The 16,486-nt window shown below is 32.3% G+C and overlaps 4 protein-coding genes across 4 annotated transcripts; 3 read left to right on the plus strand and 1 right to left on the minus strand.

Moving 5' to 3' along the window:
* Positions 1–1,277: 1,277 nt before the first annotated feature.
* Positions 1,278–2,182, plus strand: LOC107481326 (uncharacterized). Its single transcript, XM_016101605.3, has one exon. The coding sequence runs from the start codon at positions 1,425–1,427 to the stop codon at positions 1,896–1,898; it is 474 nt and encodes a 157-aa protein (XP_015957091.1). The 5' UTR covers positions 1,278–1,424; the 3' UTR covers positions 1,899–2,182.
* A 1,295-nt stretch (positions 2,183–3,477) lies between these two features.
* LOC107481133 (transcription factor bHLH90) lies at positions 3,478–5,792 on the plus strand. The gene is made up of 7 exons (XM_052258508.1): positions 3,478–3,607; positions 3,732–3,941; positions 4,053–4,107; positions 4,224–4,289; positions 4,374–4,907; positions 5,227–5,403; positions 5,730–5,792. The coding sequence occupies exons 1-7, from the start codon at positions 3,510–3,512 to the stop codon at positions 5,790–5,792; spliced, it is 1,203 nt and encodes a 400-aa protein (XP_052114468.1). The 5' UTR covers positions 3,478–3,509.
* Positions 5,793–6,089: 297 nt separating this feature from the next.
* LOC107481325 (proline-rich receptor-like protein kinase PERK13) lies at positions 6,090–9,950 on the minus strand. The gene is made up of 8 exons (XM_016101603.3): positions 9,025–9,950; positions 8,412–8,861; positions 8,229–8,315; positions 7,870–7,940; positions 7,682–7,758; positions 7,370–7,517; positions 6,960–7,121; positions 6,090–6,815 (listed from the first exon to the last, which is right to left on the minus strand). Exons 1-8 carry the CDS (start codon positions 9,860–9,862, stop codon positions 6,525–6,527), a joined length of 2,124 nt encoding a protein of 707 aa, XP_015957089.2. The 5' UTR covers positions 9,863–9,950; the 3' UTR covers positions 6,090–6,524.
* Positions 9,951–12,316: 2,366 nt separating this feature from the next.
* Positions 12,317–13,090, plus strand: LOC107481131 (uncharacterized). Its single transcript, XM_016101345.1, has one exon. The coding sequence runs from the start codon at positions 12,317–12,319 to the stop codon at positions 13,088–13,090; it is 774 nt and encodes a 257-aa protein (XP_015956831.1).
* The last annotated feature ends 3,396 nt before the right edge of the window (positions 13,091–16,486 follow it).

Raw genomic sequence — 16,486 nt, forward strand, 5'->3', positions numbered from 1 at the left:
TTATGGAACTTGTTTTGTTATACATTAAAAAGGGTTAATTTTATGAAGAAGAAGCAGAAAACAAAGGGTTAACTTTTTCCTTAAAGTTTTCCTAAAAGAAAGGGAAAAAATCTTTAAAATTTTTTGTTGAAAAATGAAATAATTACACCTTTTAAAAAAAATTAAAAATTGATTGGGTATCTATAACAATTGAGTTGTCCTCTTAGGATCAAAAGTTGTAAAAAAGACACTGGTAGAAGAGTCTCTTATTTAATTTCAGAATAATGCAACTGAGGCTATTCTAAAACAAAAAGAGCAACGAACACATCATTCAAAAAGAGATCATAATGAAAAAGTATTAAATGTGTATCTAATGATAATATATAAGTAAATATACATTTTCTATCTTTTTTTGTCCATAAGCCTGTGTATATTTATCCCAACTTTAAATAGATTTGACTTATGGTGAATCATCTTTAAATAGAGAATTGCAATATAAGAAATTCAATTCTAATATTACTATTTAAGAAATGGTCTAATTTTATCATGAAGAACGATCCAACTCAAATATCATGTCAAGCATATTCCCTTTTTTTATACAATTTTTTCTCATATAACATATAAGTATGCTGCTCCAGTGTTCCTCGCTTTACCCAAATCCCAGTACTATCTTCATATTTATTACCTGCATGGGATACAATCTGGACCAATGATTAGATTGGAAAACAAATCCATGTAATAAACAATGACCTCAATTCCTTTCTCTACCGTATAAAGCAATGAAAAGGAAGCCAATGCGTAAAGAACACAAGGAGAATATCTTTATTTAGTTGTCTCTTTATTAAAGAAAGTTCCCATCTTCCCCTCCTCCAATATCATTTTTCAAACCAACTAAATAACTTTAATATATTAAAATTTGTTTTCAAATTCAGTAAGCACTTGTAAAAATCCTTATATATCATTCATTAAAAGAGCTTTTTTATAATAATAGAAAAAATATATATATACATTATTTTATAAAATCCTTCCATTTAACGTATAAACCTTGTTAGAATATAATTAAGATCAATTAGAATTATTTAGTATATCTGAGTATTTATTATAGAATATTACGTTTTTATTATTACGATTCTTTTAGTCCCTATAAATATCCTTCTATATTATATCATTCCAAACAACTTAAATAGACACTTTAAATAGATAATTTAAATACACTCAATAATACACAAATCTTTTTTTCAATTTAGTCTCTTTTTTCTAACAAACCTTATACATAACCTATTGTAGTAGGTTTTCTACAATTGCATGATTGCTTGAAGAGTTCATCCAAATCCAAAATAAACCTTGTGATGCACTCAAAGAACAATAAAACCTTGCAAAACGATTAATATCTCCAAACCCTTCAAACCCAATTCATCGTAGCTCTTTCTTCTAGTAAATTAAACATGTCTCTTCAAGCTCAACCACAACAACCTGCACAGGTTTACCCAGCAAATAGTGTCACAAATAACCAACCTTCATCACACCAATCAAATGGGTCTTTTGGGACGGTTTTCATTGTGCTTGCAATAATACTTGTAATTTCTGTGGTGGCATGTGTTCTTGGAAGGCTATGCAACAAACGCTACAACAATCGCCACAGCCACAATCCAAGACATAGTAATCATCATGTGAAGCCGAATCGGCAGCAGATCCATAACATCCATCCAAGAGAAGTAGAAGAAGAAGAACAAGACATTGAATATGGTGTTGAGAAAAGGATGCCACCAACACTTGCAAGGCCTAATGGTAATAATGGACATGGTGTAGGAGGCACAGGACCCCATCATCATCAACCACCTCCTAATGGTGGTAACATCATGAAAGGCTTTGAAATTAAACATCCCCATCATGAAGGAGATCTTAGAGAAGTTGCATGATATATATGGTTTCTCTTCTAATAAGATTATATTAATTATTGTTCATAGTTCACACTATTTATAGCCATATATCTTGTGCTGATGACCATTAATTCTTATACTATATATTATATATCCCTTGTCCTGCCCTTTTCATTAATTTTATTTACTTTGTTTGATTTTTCAGCCTTTGGTTGAAATTTTCAACTGCTTAATGAAAATTAAATGCAATATTTTCTAATGTTTCACTCCTTGTATTTACATTTAGTAAAGTGTAATATCGTATTCAGATTTTTCTTGCATAATCTCACATGTAATGATGTAAATATTGGTTATATACATAATGTTTATGTCATTTAATTTTCCTTTACTTTTTTCTAAAAAAGAAACAAGGTTAATTAGTTTCATTCACAGAAAAGGCCAGGGTTTGATATTATGGTATTTAAGCATGGATCAATAAAGTGTGTAATCAAATTCCTCACTTGGCTTATTAATACTTTCATATAACTGAAAGATCCCCAATATCTTAAAATATGATCGAAAACACTCATCAAGTTAATTGAGACATATCTCAGAAGGTTTAATTTATAATTTCATTGATATATACTTTGATTCCCTTGCTAGGTTAGGCTAGGCATCTATCTGTGTTACGCTTACCATGCATGCACATGAACATTCAGGCTTCTTTATTAGCATTTGAAACTTTTATTGTGTGTTTCTAAAACAGTGCAGTAGTGACAGAGTTCGTTAGAGTTACAAAATCATGTATATAACTTTATATAGTACACATTTCATTATTGGTAAGGACATGCGATCAGTGCAATTATTTAGGACAGGAGAATATATGTACGGATTTACCCTTGACCCAGGTCATATTCAACAGGAAAAATGATCAGAAAATAATAACAAGAATCAAACCAAGATATGCATGGTCTCTGTTTTTGTGATTTGCTTGTGGCGGTTAGTTGATGTTAATATTCAATGTGAATGAAAATAACAGAAGTAGGATTTTTGAGTAAAATTTATCATTAGGACAAAAAAGCAAAATGAAACAACATATGACCCCACAGAAAGTTAGTTACAACATTGCACTGCTTAAGGGCTAAGGACAAATATCCAACCCACAAAAATAGATGAAATAAACAAACAAGTAATTTTGTCTCCAAAATACAAACATAATAATAAACATGTTCTTTATTTTTGTGTTTCTTATAAAAAAGAATTGTCTAATAAAAGATGAATTTTGTAATTCTTAAGTTTTGAGGGACCACTTTTCTGAAATTTTGTGAGATTTGAGGGTTTCAATTGTGCAGTTGTGGGTTGCTCTCACTGCAACTTCTGGAAACTTTGTACCCACTTGCCATGACATGTCAGTCAAAAACAACTTCTTTCTTTTTCTGTGCTCCGATTTTCTTGCAGGTGCATGATTCACACTATATATATACATATCAGAGATATATTTTGTACTGAATAGAATGATACACTTGTCCCACCCAATTCTTTGGTCTGGAAAATTGTCGTGCACACCATGTGCTTGTGAAATTGTGAAACCGTTAAAACTTGTATCTGCTTACTATATATATAATAATAAGTGGGACAAGACTGCATTATATTCATAGGAAGAAAGAAACAATGAGTGATTCTACGGTTTTAGAGTGGCTTAGGCCCTTTGTTGAGGCCAAAGCTTGGGACTTTGTGGTTGTTTGGAAATATGGGGATGACCCTACTAGGTTGTGGTTCTGCTATTATTTGTATATTTGTCATTCATTTTGTGCAATTGAGTTTAGTTTTTTGAGGTATTTATAATACTCTGATTATGCTTTTTTTTTTTCCCCTCTGGGTTGTGTTGTGCAGCTTCATTGAGTGGTTGGGTTGTTGCTGTAGTGGGAGCTGTGGTGAAAGCATTGAGGATGCAAAGAAGCTCAAAGATGAAGAAATGGATGAAAAACAGAACGACATAGATTCTTCTTCCATTTGCAAGGATGCACATTTTCAGCATCCAATTAGAACCAAGGCTTGTAAGGCTCTTTATCAGCTTCCTTTTGCAATGTCTCTCTATTCTGGGTACCTATCTCTCTCTCTCTCATTCTCTCATTGTTGCACTCTTTTGCTTTCTCAATTTTCAATGGAAAAGAAACACTAATGAAAGTAAAATTATGTGACAACTCATAATAGTGTCCATGGAGAGGTTGCAATATCGCAGCAACCAAAATGGCTTACTCATGGAGAGGTAATATTTTTGGCTTAGATCATGACACCCTACTGGTCTGAAACTAATTTGAAACAAGCCAATATATTATAATTTATAGGTTTGTTATCCAAGTGAAATTTTTTATAATTTGATAGGAAATTGGAACACAAGTTTTGATCCCTGTTGTTGGTGGTCTTGTTGAGCTCTTCACGACAAAGCTTGTAAGAAATAGAACTCTTTAATATCGTTGACATCGCCTTCGATTGAAAATTTCTGTTACTTAGAAAGTAGTCATCTTTTTTCAGGTTCCAAAAGACAATAACATCTTAGAGTTCATAAGAGCACATTGCTATGTTTCATTGAAGCAAGAAGCTATATGTGCACAGCACCACACCGATGTGAACTTCAGTGAAAATCTGTCATCAGAAGAACAATACACACAGAGCTCGCCACAACTTGCGTCAACTTTAACTGACGGTGTCCATCTTCTTGCAGCAAACTGGTGCAAATCGGATCCTTACATTGAAGAACCTTCCAGTGGATCTAATCCTTCAAGCGAATACACATCATTTGATTCGAAATTTGTCTGCTTGACTCACCATGAATATCTGGGTGAGTCGGTTAAATTATCACCTACCTGCAAAACCGAAAGGCCTAAGTACAATGAAACTTCAGGGAAGCAGCAAGGAACTTTGAGTTCCTATTGTGGCAATGGCAAAAGAAATAAAACAAAATCAGTCAGGGTGCCTCCGAAGGAAGGTTACCATGCTAAAAATCTTGCCACAGAGAGGAGAAGAAGAAACAAGATTAAAAATGGCCTGTTCACTTTAAGGTCTCTAGTAACCTTTTTTGGCAGATGGATAGAGCATCAATTCTAGCAGATGCAATTGACTACATTAAGGAACTGCATGGACAAGTAGAAGATCTAAAAGATGAGGTCAGGAATTTGGAAGTAGAAGACTGCGAAAAGAACACACCGCAATCAATTATGCCAACAAGTAAAGAACAAGGAGAAAACAGAACTCTCCTTGCTGAGCTCAATCAAAGTTCTTCTAATTCCACTAAACAGATAGAGATGAAGGTACAAAGAGTTGGTATTTCTTTGGTACTTGTTTATTCATCATAGACCTATTATGACGTTTTTAACATGTTCACCAGATGCAAACCGAAGTGAATCATATAAGCAGGACAGAGTTCTTGCTTAAGGTATGCTGGGAGCAGAAGCCAGGTGGGTTTTCAAGGTTGATGGAAGCTATAAATTCATTTGGATTTCAGGTGGAAACTGCCAATATGACCACAATTGACGGAAAGGCTCAGATCATTCTAACAGTTGAGGTAAATATGTAATATTATTTCAATAGCATACTGCATTACTTTGCTAAATATTTGATGCACTCTAAAGAAATCATGAACTGATTCGCTGTTATTAGCTTAGTATGCCAACACCAAACACTTCATCACATTCCACTTTGGCTATGTGAATTATCCATGGTATCCACTTACCCTTTTCCAATAAAAGAGGGAAAAAATCTTGAAAACATTTCATTAATGGAAAATAATTGTAACCTGTATGAAAGCATTCATTCTTCTATTCAGCCCACCTACTTTTAGTTTAGTTGATATTATTACTCATTTTGATACAAACAAGATTTGTTCCACAGGCAGCCAAGGAGGGAATTCACCCAACTAAGCTGAAGGATTTTTTGACAGAGCAAACAGGTTGATGGCAGAAAACAGTAGCCAAAAGGTTTAGGAAAGTAGTGGTGATCTTGTGAAATCCAGAAAGTAATAGCTTAACGCTAGGAAATTCCAGTTACAAGTTAGAAATACAGAACTAGAATTACATGGTTTCAGTAAAGGTGTCATCCCAAGTTGAAGGGTCACAAATTAGCTAACAACTTGGTTATGGCTAGGTTTTCTCCCAAGTGGTCTACAAAGATCAAAGGATGTCATAATTCATATCCTAAACTACATCCGTACTTAAAACGTGATTGCTACATGTAAATAAACAAGAACAAATGTAGACAATCATCTTACTATCGAAACTAATTTTTATTTTCGATCATCGTATCATTGTTTAACAACCTGGATCAAGAAAAAAATATTTCTAGATTATAATGTTAAAAAGTAACCTTAACAATCTGATCCTTTTACAAGCTTTCAACACCCCCAATGGAGGAGGAAAAAAAAAGAGGAAGAGAAGAAGAAGGGAAAAAAAAAACAAAATTTAGTGAAAGAAAGAAGAATTAAGTAATGGTTTTATACGTGATTAGGTAGAGGTTATAGTTTTAAGTCCTTGTGAAACCAGACGTTTATGATTCCTTGTTAAGATGATGCAATCTCAACACATAATGGAATTTTGGTTAAGTTAGTTGGCCTTTAGTAAGCTCGGTTGTGGCTATGCTGATATGCTCGTTAATCACTTCTGCGGTGCTATATGCATGTTCCCTCGACCCCTACGAAGAACTTCTACTATGCTTGGTGAGTGCTATGGATTCTAAGTCGCTGCTAGAACTACTTGTCCCGGATCCATTTTGGGATCCACAAGTTGACATTTCTCTTGAGAGACTGCTTTCTTTACTGTACTTATCGGAATCAGAGTCACCACCATAGCTGCCGTTGGCCATTCTCCTGAACATCCTAATGTCTTTATCATACTGGTTAGAATCATAGTTGGTACTGTGACCATATTTCACCCCATTAGATAGATCAGATATTTCAGCTCCACTATCTAAGGCTCTTACAACCTGTTATAAACCAAGTGTGAGATGATTAGTAAATGGTTTTGAATGAATAAGATTGCAATGTTTGAAATGACCATTTTCATTACTAAAGAAAACAAGCATGAACATTTAATGAACCACTTGAAATCTGTTCTATTTAAACGTCACCTGAACCATTCGAGGCCGTTTAGGAGCAGAGTGGCGAACACAAGCCGCGGCCGCCTCAATCATCCTGAGCATTTCAGCCTCCGCAAATTGATTTTGAAGTCTTGGATCTACTAGCACACTATAGTCATGTGTCTCCATTGCATGGAGGAGATGCGGACGAGCCTATGGAGAGAGCAAGAACAACATTAGTAGTGAATGTTGACTACTATCATACAGAAAGAATGACCTGAGTCATCAATTGAACATGTTTGATATGTCATATGATGGGCATGATTACAATAATTTGGAACAAACTTTTAAAACTGAGTAACTTTATGCAGAAACTTGATGTTTATCTTATACTGTTGTCCCTAGTTATCAAGATGGTAGTTAAAGTAAAAAAGAAGAAAATTCAAGTTGACAATTCATACCCATTCAACCAAACTCTCATCTCCTAAAGGCTGAGAGTCATCAACTGGTTTCCTTCCTGTTAGAAGCTCAAGGAGGACAACCCCAAATGAGAAAACATCTGATCTATCAGTTAATTTCCCACTTGTTGCATACTCTGGAGCCATGTACCTGCAAATTGAAGCTACAGCGTATTAGGCTTGTAGTTTATTTAAAGCATTAGTGAAAGTTAGGTTTTTGGCCAATGTATCTATTATTAATTGAAGAGTGTCTTCAAAACTTAGGCCAAGGTGCATTACTAAAGTTGCAATCTCCATTGTTTATGGGCAACCTACCCAAAGGTTCCCATAACCCTAGTTGATACATGACTTTTGGTAGTGTCAGTTAGCCTTGCAAGTCCAAAATCTGCAACCTGTATTAAAATCAACTGTGAATTAGAATTTAGACTTTCCGTTTAGATAGATTATGGGTTATAGCTAGTTTTATTAAAAAATGAAAAATAAATAAAAACAAAAATGCAGACCTGAGCCTCGAAAGTATCATCCAAAAGTATGTTTGCTGATTTAATATCTCTGTGAATAATCTTTTGGCTGCCTAGAGATATAGTGGGTTAGGGCCAGTAGTATTAGTAAATTTCATCAAACTTCTAGTGATAAGTCAGAGAAACAGAAAATTTATGAAGGTAAAAGGCAAATCAAATTGCTATTCTTGCACCTAATAACACATACACATGATGGAATGAGTTTGAACAAAACCAAATTAAACCTTTATGATCCTACCAAAAAAAGCTGCTGAGATTTTCTACACATGATGCAAACTAATAGCGTCAGTCTTAACTATAAGAATCTATAATTAAAAAACAAAATACAAAGATATACATACATTCCTCATGCAGATATGCCAAACCCTTTGCAGCACCAATAGCGATCTTGCACCTCTTGTCCCATGTCAACACTGGCATTCCACTTCCTGCAACATTTCCATATGACAAGCAAATCACACAAGAGGAGAAATCAATGAGCTCATTAACTTTGTCCAAGAAAAATCAAGCGAAACTCACGTTACCATGCAAGTGATGATGGAGTGTCCCATTAGGAACATACTCATAGACGAGCAATCTTTGATCCTCACATATGCAATAACCAACTAAAGATACCAAATGCCTGTGATGGACACGGCTGATGATCTCCACTTCTGCCCTGAATTCCCTTTCCCCCTGGCCGCTGCCAACCTTTAGCTTCTTAACCGCGACCACCTTTCCGTCCGGCAGTGTCCCTTTGTAAACATGCCCAAACCCTCCTTCACCTATGACGTTTTCATCAGAGAATGAATTGGTTACCTGCAAGATGTCTTCATAGCTAAAGGCTACTGGAGCATTCACCTGTTGCCCTATGTCTGAAGGTGCTAAAAGTCTGCTTCCAGGATTTCTTGCACTTCCATGGTTGCTTCTATTGGGAGACAATATTGGTCCATTTCCAACGCCAGCCTTCTGTCCATAGTAAATTCTATTAACACCTGATTCCCAACACCATTAGACATGGGAAATCAGATGCCCAAGGCAATAATTAATTAAGTAACCACTAATATCAAAGAAAAAATTACATGCATGAACTTGTTTTTTTTTTCTTCAAAATGAGCAAGTTAAAATAAAATAAAATTTGCAGAGAGAATAGAATACCTGGTCTAACGTGAAAGTGAAGATTATGGCGAGGTATACCATAGACATCTCCTCTTGATTTCTTCTTCCTGAACATGAAGAAAGTTACAGCCACCAAGGCCAAGAAGAAAACCGCAGCAAGGGTATAGCCGGCAAATTTTCCTATATCAGTATTGCCTGTGGCTTTACCAAAGCTCGGTGGTGAATCCGTGGCAATGTCTGGCTTCGGTTGCGAGTTAGCGGAGGCGGGTCGGACGGGAGTAGAAGGAGGAGGAGGTGGAGAAGGAGAATAAGGAGGAGGAGGAGAAGGTGGTGCTGTATATGGTGGAGGAGGAGGAGGAGTAGAAGCGACTTCATTTTGTATCTGTGCCGGTGGTGGTGGAAACGACGGCGGTGGAGGCGACACTTCTGGTGGTGGTGGTGGTGGAGGCGACACTTCTGGTGGTGGTGGTGGTGGAGGCGACACTTCTGGTGGTGGTGGTGACGGCGGCGGCAATGCCTCTGGCGGTGGTGGTGAGCGCTCCGGTGGAGTCAAATCTTCAGACGGCGGTGGAGGATTCCGGGACGATGGCGGCGAGCGAGTATCCTCCTTCGCCGGAGAAGTCGGTGAGGAATCGGAAGCATCAGAAATTGGTGGCGGCGGCGGTTTAACTTTACGCTGATTCTTGTTTTGGCGGTTGCTGGCGTTAGAATCGGATGAAGATGAAGATGAAGATGAAGAAGAAGAGGAAGTGTCCTTATTATCATCATTGTCTTGACGACGAGTAGAAAGAGAATTATTAGTAGAAGACGGAGAAGAAGAATCAGAAGAATCAGAAGAAGAAGAAGAATCGCTGTCTTTCTTCTTTTTCTGAGCCATGAATATTATGATGATGAAGATTGATTCTCAGAATAATGGCATAAACATCTCCTTTTCCCCAGTCGGGGAATGGAAATTCAAGAGAGGTTTAAGCCAAAAAAAATAAAAGAATAAAAAATAAAAAGCAAAACACAAAAGATAGAGTTAGTTGTTTATGTTTGAAGTGCGCAAGTTCTGCAAACGGAATTGCCAGCTGGGTGCCAAAAGAGATGAGGTGGATACTTTTCATAGATTCTTGGGTAAGAGAAGAAGCCAGATGTAGTTTCCCATTATTCCATTTCCAATAAGGTTGTTACCTTCAATATCGCCTTACCATGCAAACATTCCATCTTAACGCGCCTTCCAACTTAACTATAACAACCACCGCTACGCTTCTCTCTCCATACACTCACTTTCAACCTCCCTCTTAAAACAAATATTCATGTGCTACACTAATTTAGGTATCTTCTAAAATACTAGACATGGTATAGTGGAAAACTGATTTACCATAATATGTTGCTTATCATGTGTTATAAATTCAAGTCTCATTTACCAATATACTACGAGTGTGCTTCAACTCCCTAATAATTGGAATTTATTTGATAATGTTAATTGAACTAAAGAATGATATGGATGAGAAAGTTATAAATCCATGTTCTTAAAAGTTCATTTTGAAAACATATTTCATGACAAAAAAAAAATCTCCTGTTGCGGTGGTTCCTTTCAATTCTTTTGCTTGAATTATAGCTAGTGTGTGCCTCGGTTTTGAATTATTCAGAACCGCCGAACCAATAATCACAACGTAATTAATTTAATTAAATCAGAGATTAACTTTATAAGTTGGAGTATATCTAGCAAATTAGCAATCAATTACCACATATATTCATTAGTACTACTTTTTTGTCCCCTGTACAACTAATCTAATTGCTATCGTGAGGCTGCTTTGCAGAACTTGTCTGTACGAAACAACACTGAAAGGTTGAATTATATTTAGTATTTACATTATAAATAATATTAATACATTTAAATATTTTTATTAATTAAATCTAACTAAATTAGTCTAACATAATAAAAATCAATTATAACTAATATTATTTCAAATTTTTATTGTTTAACTTAGTTAGATTTAATTCATAAATAGATTTAAATGTGTAGCATTACTCTTAAATTATTTAAGTATGTTGAATTGGCAATCCCGACAGGGCTGCCTCCACTCTTGAATTCCAGCCACCTTTTACTGCCGTGTTCTGCAGGGAGATACCATCTTTTATTACAAACTCATGTTTCTTCAATTCATTGACAGCTTTATAAATTTAAAGGGTTATTTGGACCATACATAATTACTGAATTTTTATTTATTAATGTGCATGTTAGTAGTTTTTCAAAAAATTTTAAAATATGCAATGCAATTTGAACTTTTTTGTTTTTTTTTTTATGTGCTATATGTTTACCTAAAATAAATGCATTATAATACTGGTATACTACTCTTCAAACTTTATTTGGTTAGTTTTCAAAATTTTTCCATGGATATTATATATATACTCAAAAATTTTAATTAATGTATTTGTGTTATAATTGATAAAAAAATTACCAAAGCAACTCATTTGAAATTTAGATAAGAGAGTATGTAAATTAAGATATTTGAATTAAATAATTTAGTTAAATATATATATTAAATCATATAATAATCTTTAACTATTATTTTTATATAAAAGCATCTTTAACGTGAATAGGTTTTTTTTCATGCTTGCTCTGTTTCAGTCTATGAGCACGAGTGAATCAGCTCCTGAACTACAATAAGTGTACAAATTTTCAAATTTAATATTTTAAGATTTAATTATTAACGTGTACAATCAATAAATTGTAGTGAAGACTTATATGCATATGTTTTTTTCTAAAATTGATAGTTAAGGTTTATATTATAAAATAAGAGTCACAAAAAAATTATTATAAAATAATATGTATATGAAAATATATTTTAAAATGTAAAATATAAATAAAAAAGAGTATAAAATTACATACACATACATAAAAAATGTTATGAGTTAGTAATTTTTGTAATTTGTATGGAATAATCATCAATAATGTTTTTTCATCTGTATTACTATATAAATATATGGAAAAGTATAGGGTACCAATATATTATCTGTCAACTTCTGCCAACTTTTATTTATATTTATGTTTCATGCATGGAAGTCTGTTCGTAGATGTGTCTAATAATTAATATATTTTAAATACATATATAAAGAGACACATCCATAAAATATATCTATAAAGACATTTCTATTAAACACAGTTATAAAAAAAGACATTTTTATTAGACACATCTACAAACACACTCCCATGAAATATAATTATAAATAAGAGTTGGTAGAAGTTGGCAGTGGTAACGTAGCGGAACCGCATATATATATATATATATTGACGAAATAAGTATTGATTCCCTCTTGTTCCACAAAAGAAATAGCAATAACCATGCAAGCCCTTTCACTTCTCCCTCTGCTTCACACCTTCCCTAAATTCACCGAACTCTCTTCTGTCTCCGGAAACTTGGATCCCAATTTCACTCTCACCAGCTTCTGTCGCGATCTCAGCTTCAGACTCAAAATCGATGACAGCGATGAAAATCTCCATCAACAAAAACCGCAAGAGGAAGCCAAACACCAACAGCAACAGGAATTTACTTTTCCGTGTGCTCATCCTCCTCAAGGATCGCTCCTTGCCGCCGACGAAATCTTCGATAACGGAATGATCCGAACAATTTCCCCTGTTTCCGACCAATCCAAGCTCTTCTCCGCCGCCGACGGCCACGGTGGCCAAGGGTTGCCGCTCCTTCCACCGCCGACGAAGCTCTTCGTGCCACAGAAGTGCGACGATCTTCCCTGGCACGGCGATTTGTTTCGTGAAACGACGACGTTGGAGACATGGCAGACGAAGTGCAATTCCACGGGATTCTCGAAGCTCTATCGGTACCGGCGGGACGTTAAACATAGGAGGAACAGCGAAGGAACAGGCGCGTTTGTTTTCCTGAACCCTCCGCCGGGGCCGGAAAAGGTTGAGAAGCAGAAGGAGGTGAAAAACGACGTGGTAAAGTGTGGGAAGCGCAAAACGGCACCGTCGTCTTGGGCACACGAGAAGCTTTACTTGATGAATAGGAAGAGGTCGGAGAATAATAAACGGCGGTCGTTTTTGCCTTACAAGAAACAGATTTTTGGACTCTTCTCCAACATGAACCTTCACCCTTTCTGAACATTGTATGACGTGGACAGATAAAAAAGACAAGATTCCAATATTGCATGTCTTTTTGAGTTTGAGGCGTATTACAAGTCCAGCAAATCAAGCATTAGAAACTCCTTCTCTTCACTTAAATCTATTCAATTCTAAAATAATAATATTGGTTACTATAAATTAGAATTGAATTAGATTTTTTTTTTCAATTCTAATAAAATGTAGGTGTTGGCTAATTTGTTTTCCCAATTTGGGAAAATTTGTACGATTATGATTACGGTTCCGTTATGTTACCAACAGCAGATCTACCAACTTCTGCCAACTCTTATTTATAATTGTGTTTCATGGGAGTGTGTTTGTGGATGTGTCTAATAAAAATGCATTTTTTATAACTGTGTTTAATAGAAGTGTCTTTATAGATATATTTTATGGATGTGTCTCTTTATATATGTATTTAAAATATATTAATTATTAGACACATCTACGAACACACTTCCATGAAACACAAATATAAATAAGTTGGCAGAAATTGACAGATAATATATTAGTACCCTATACTTTTCTTTATGATTATTCTTGCAATTTTTTAAAATATCTTAATACTTACTCAGCATCATTGTGTGATGCGAGAAGGTATTTCATGATGAAAGGGTACATTTGAATTTTGAAATAAACCAAGGCTATATGGTTTAATGCAGCCAACCAACTACACAGTATAAGAGAGCATTCAACTTTTTACCCTTAATTGTTCTGTTCAAATGTAAGCATAACTCTATATGAAATGAGACAGAGCAAATATTTTGGTAAGTTAATGGCTCAAGGTGAGTGAGCAACAATGTTGTCAAACACTTGGCATATTAATATGCCTCTTAAAATGCTATATCTAGTGACGAAATTATGGAGGGTCTATGTGGACTATAGTCGCCTCTTCACTCTCTTCAACTTCAATTATATTATACTAGCGGCTCAACATCAACCGCATTTATATTGAGTTAAAAAAAATATTTTTATNTATATATAATAAAATTAAGATAAAAATTTATTAACATTATTTACAAATTAATTATTTATATATTAAATTTATTTATTTTTTCAATTCTATTTAATTTGAAATAAATTTAAAAATTTATATTCATATTTAAAATATTTTTTTTATACATAATTCTAATAGATAAAAAATTATTTCTGTAATTCTATATTGAATATCTTTAATTATTCTAAAATTATTAATTTTTATTTTGATTATATCATCTCATTATATTATACACAATTATTTTTTCTTTTTATTTTTTTACATATATAACTATTATCGTCTCCCGTCACTATTATGTTGCCTTGTTTTATTCTCTTTTTTTATTTTTTTTCTTCTATTAACTCCAACCACAATCAATTACCACCATATCATATTACCATTATCGCAACTCTCATTATTGTTTGTCATTTTGATTTATACATATCTATTGTGTTAACTTTTGAGTTGTTAAAGATTTACTAAAAGAATTATTTTTTTGTTTGATTTAGATATCTAGATGTATAACTATTATAAAGATACTTATTTTTCAAAGTCATATTTTATCATTTTAAAAAAAAAACTAAGATATCAAGCATTCAAAAATTGTGTATAGAATAATTAAATAAAAAATAAAAAAATTTAATAGTTATTTAATTTATTTAATATATAGAATAATTGAATTTAAATTAATTTAGGTATAATACTAAAATCATTATGTTATTACTATGTGTAACAATGAAGATAAAAATTTATAAATATTTATAAATTTATTTATTTCTCAATTATATTTAATTTGAAGCAGAAATAAAAATTCATATTTAAATAACTCTTTTTCTCGTATAATTTTAATAGCTAAACATTTTTTATTTTTGATAATTTTATATTCAACATTTTAAATTATCTTTAGTCTTATTATTCTTTTAGAATTTTTAATTTTTGTTTTTATTATTCTTTTTTCTTATCATTATCTATCTACATATGCCTTACTACCACTCTTATATTAGCTTGTTTTCTCTTTCTTCTTCGATTTTTATTCTCTTTGTATCTTCTCTTCAATCACAATTAGTTGCCAACATATATTAGTTCATAATTATTACACTCTGAAGTGAATACTACTTTAAAAATAAAAGTTCAAAAAAAAAATTCCCATAACTCTTATTTGAATTATCTACACTCCTATAAATGTAACGAATAAGTAAATTTAACTTTTTTATTATGAGTTTTTTTATTATTTAATACATTCAAAGTCACATATTTTTATTTATGATAAAAATAAAAAATTAAAGTTAAATGACATTAATAATTTTTGGTTTAATAAAATTAAAATAGAGTACAAAATAAGGATAAAAACTAAAAATAGATGGCTCTAGAAAAGAATAATGTTAAATTTTATGTCTTTATGTATGAGATCAGTGATTTATTTTATTATATTGTTTTGTATCAAATAACAAAAAAATTAAATTTTATGTCCGTTTTTTATTACTTATGTTACTTATCTATAGTTATTTAAATTATACTCTATAGTCATTGAGTCATGTTTTATTCCAATAAAAAAATAGTTATGGAGTCATTTTTATTTTTTTTATAGGATAATAAATATATATATTTATTTTGATTACATTTAAGAGTGATTATATATATTTCTATAGTCAAAAAATAGATTTAACTTATTCTATAATAAATAGTTTTTTAATCATCAAATTTATAAAAAAAGTTCCATCTTTTTATTTATCCTAAAAGTTAACATTAAAACTAATGTTAATACTTTTTTATTAACAGAACTAAAATAAAACGTAAAAATAAAGTTTGAATAAAAATAAAAATACAAAATTTTGAAACCTAAAATATAAAATAATTATAAGATAAAAAATTACTTAAATATAATTTTTATAAAGTACTCCATGAATGAACTCAGATGAATGAATATTATATGTAAAATGAATCTTGATATGTTAGTACAAAAATTATTCTGTGTAAATTTTTTTAAAGAAATATTATCCTTTTAAACTATTTTATTTTTATTTTTTTAAAATCATATCCATAATAGAAAAAACTGCATGAATAATTTACCTCCAATAGAAAATTTTTGATAAAATTGCTGTAAAAAATATGTGAAAATTTTTTTTATTCAACGTAATTAACATATGCATGGGAGAAATTTTTTTAATAATAAACTTCTCTAGGATAATATTCAAACTTAAATTTAGATGCCAACTAATATTATATATTGGGTAGGTACCTAGAGTATTTTAGAAGAGTATAATAAAAAAAAAATTATTCTATATAAATTTATTTTTTAAAAAATTATCCCTATTGAACTATTTTATTTTTATTCTTTAAAAATATATCCAAATAATAAAATTGCAATAATAATTTATATCTATTACAAAAATCTTAATCAAGTT

The sequence above is a fragment of the Arachis duranensis genome, chromosome 3 (assembly GCF_000817695.3).
Source record: "Arachis duranensis cultivar V14167 chromosome 3, aradu.V14167.gnm2.J7QH, whole genome shotgun sequence".
NCBI lineage: Eukaryota > Viridiplantae > Streptophyta > Magnoliopsida > Fabales > Fabaceae > Arachis > Arachis duranensis.

Coding starts and splice junctions, on each gene's coding strand:
- LOC107481326 (XM_016101605.3), top strand. CDS start 1,425: ATGTCTCTTCAAGCTCAACCACAACAACCTGCACAGGTTTACCCAGCA.
- LOC107481133 (XM_052258508.1), top strand. CDS start 3,510: ATGAGTGATTCTACGGTTTTAGAGTGGCTTAGGCCCTTTGTTGAGGCC. Junction 3,608..3,731: donor TATGGGGATGACCCTACTAG/GTTGTGGTTCTG, acceptor TGTGTTGTGCAG/CTTCATTGAGTGGTTGGGTT. Junction 3,942..4,052: donor GCAATGTCTCTCTATTCTGG/GTACCTATCTCT, acceptor AACTCATAATAG/TGTCCATGGAGAGGTTGCAA.
- LOC107481325 (XM_016101603.3), bottom strand. CDS start 9,862: ATGGCTCAGAAAAAGAAGAAAGACAGCGATTCTTCTTCTTCTTCTGAT. Junction 7,759..7,869: donor ATGATACTTTCGAGGCTCAG/GTCTGCATTTTT, acceptor ATTTTAATACAG/GTTGCAGATTTTGGACTTGC. Junction 6,816..6,959: donor AACGGCCTCGAATGGTTCAG/GTGACGTTTAAA, acceptor GGTTTATAACAG/GTTGTAAGAGCCTTAGATAG.
- LOC107481131 (XM_016101345.1), top strand. CDS start 12,317: ATGCAAGCCCTTTCACTTCTCCCTCTGCTTCACACCTTCCCTAAATTC.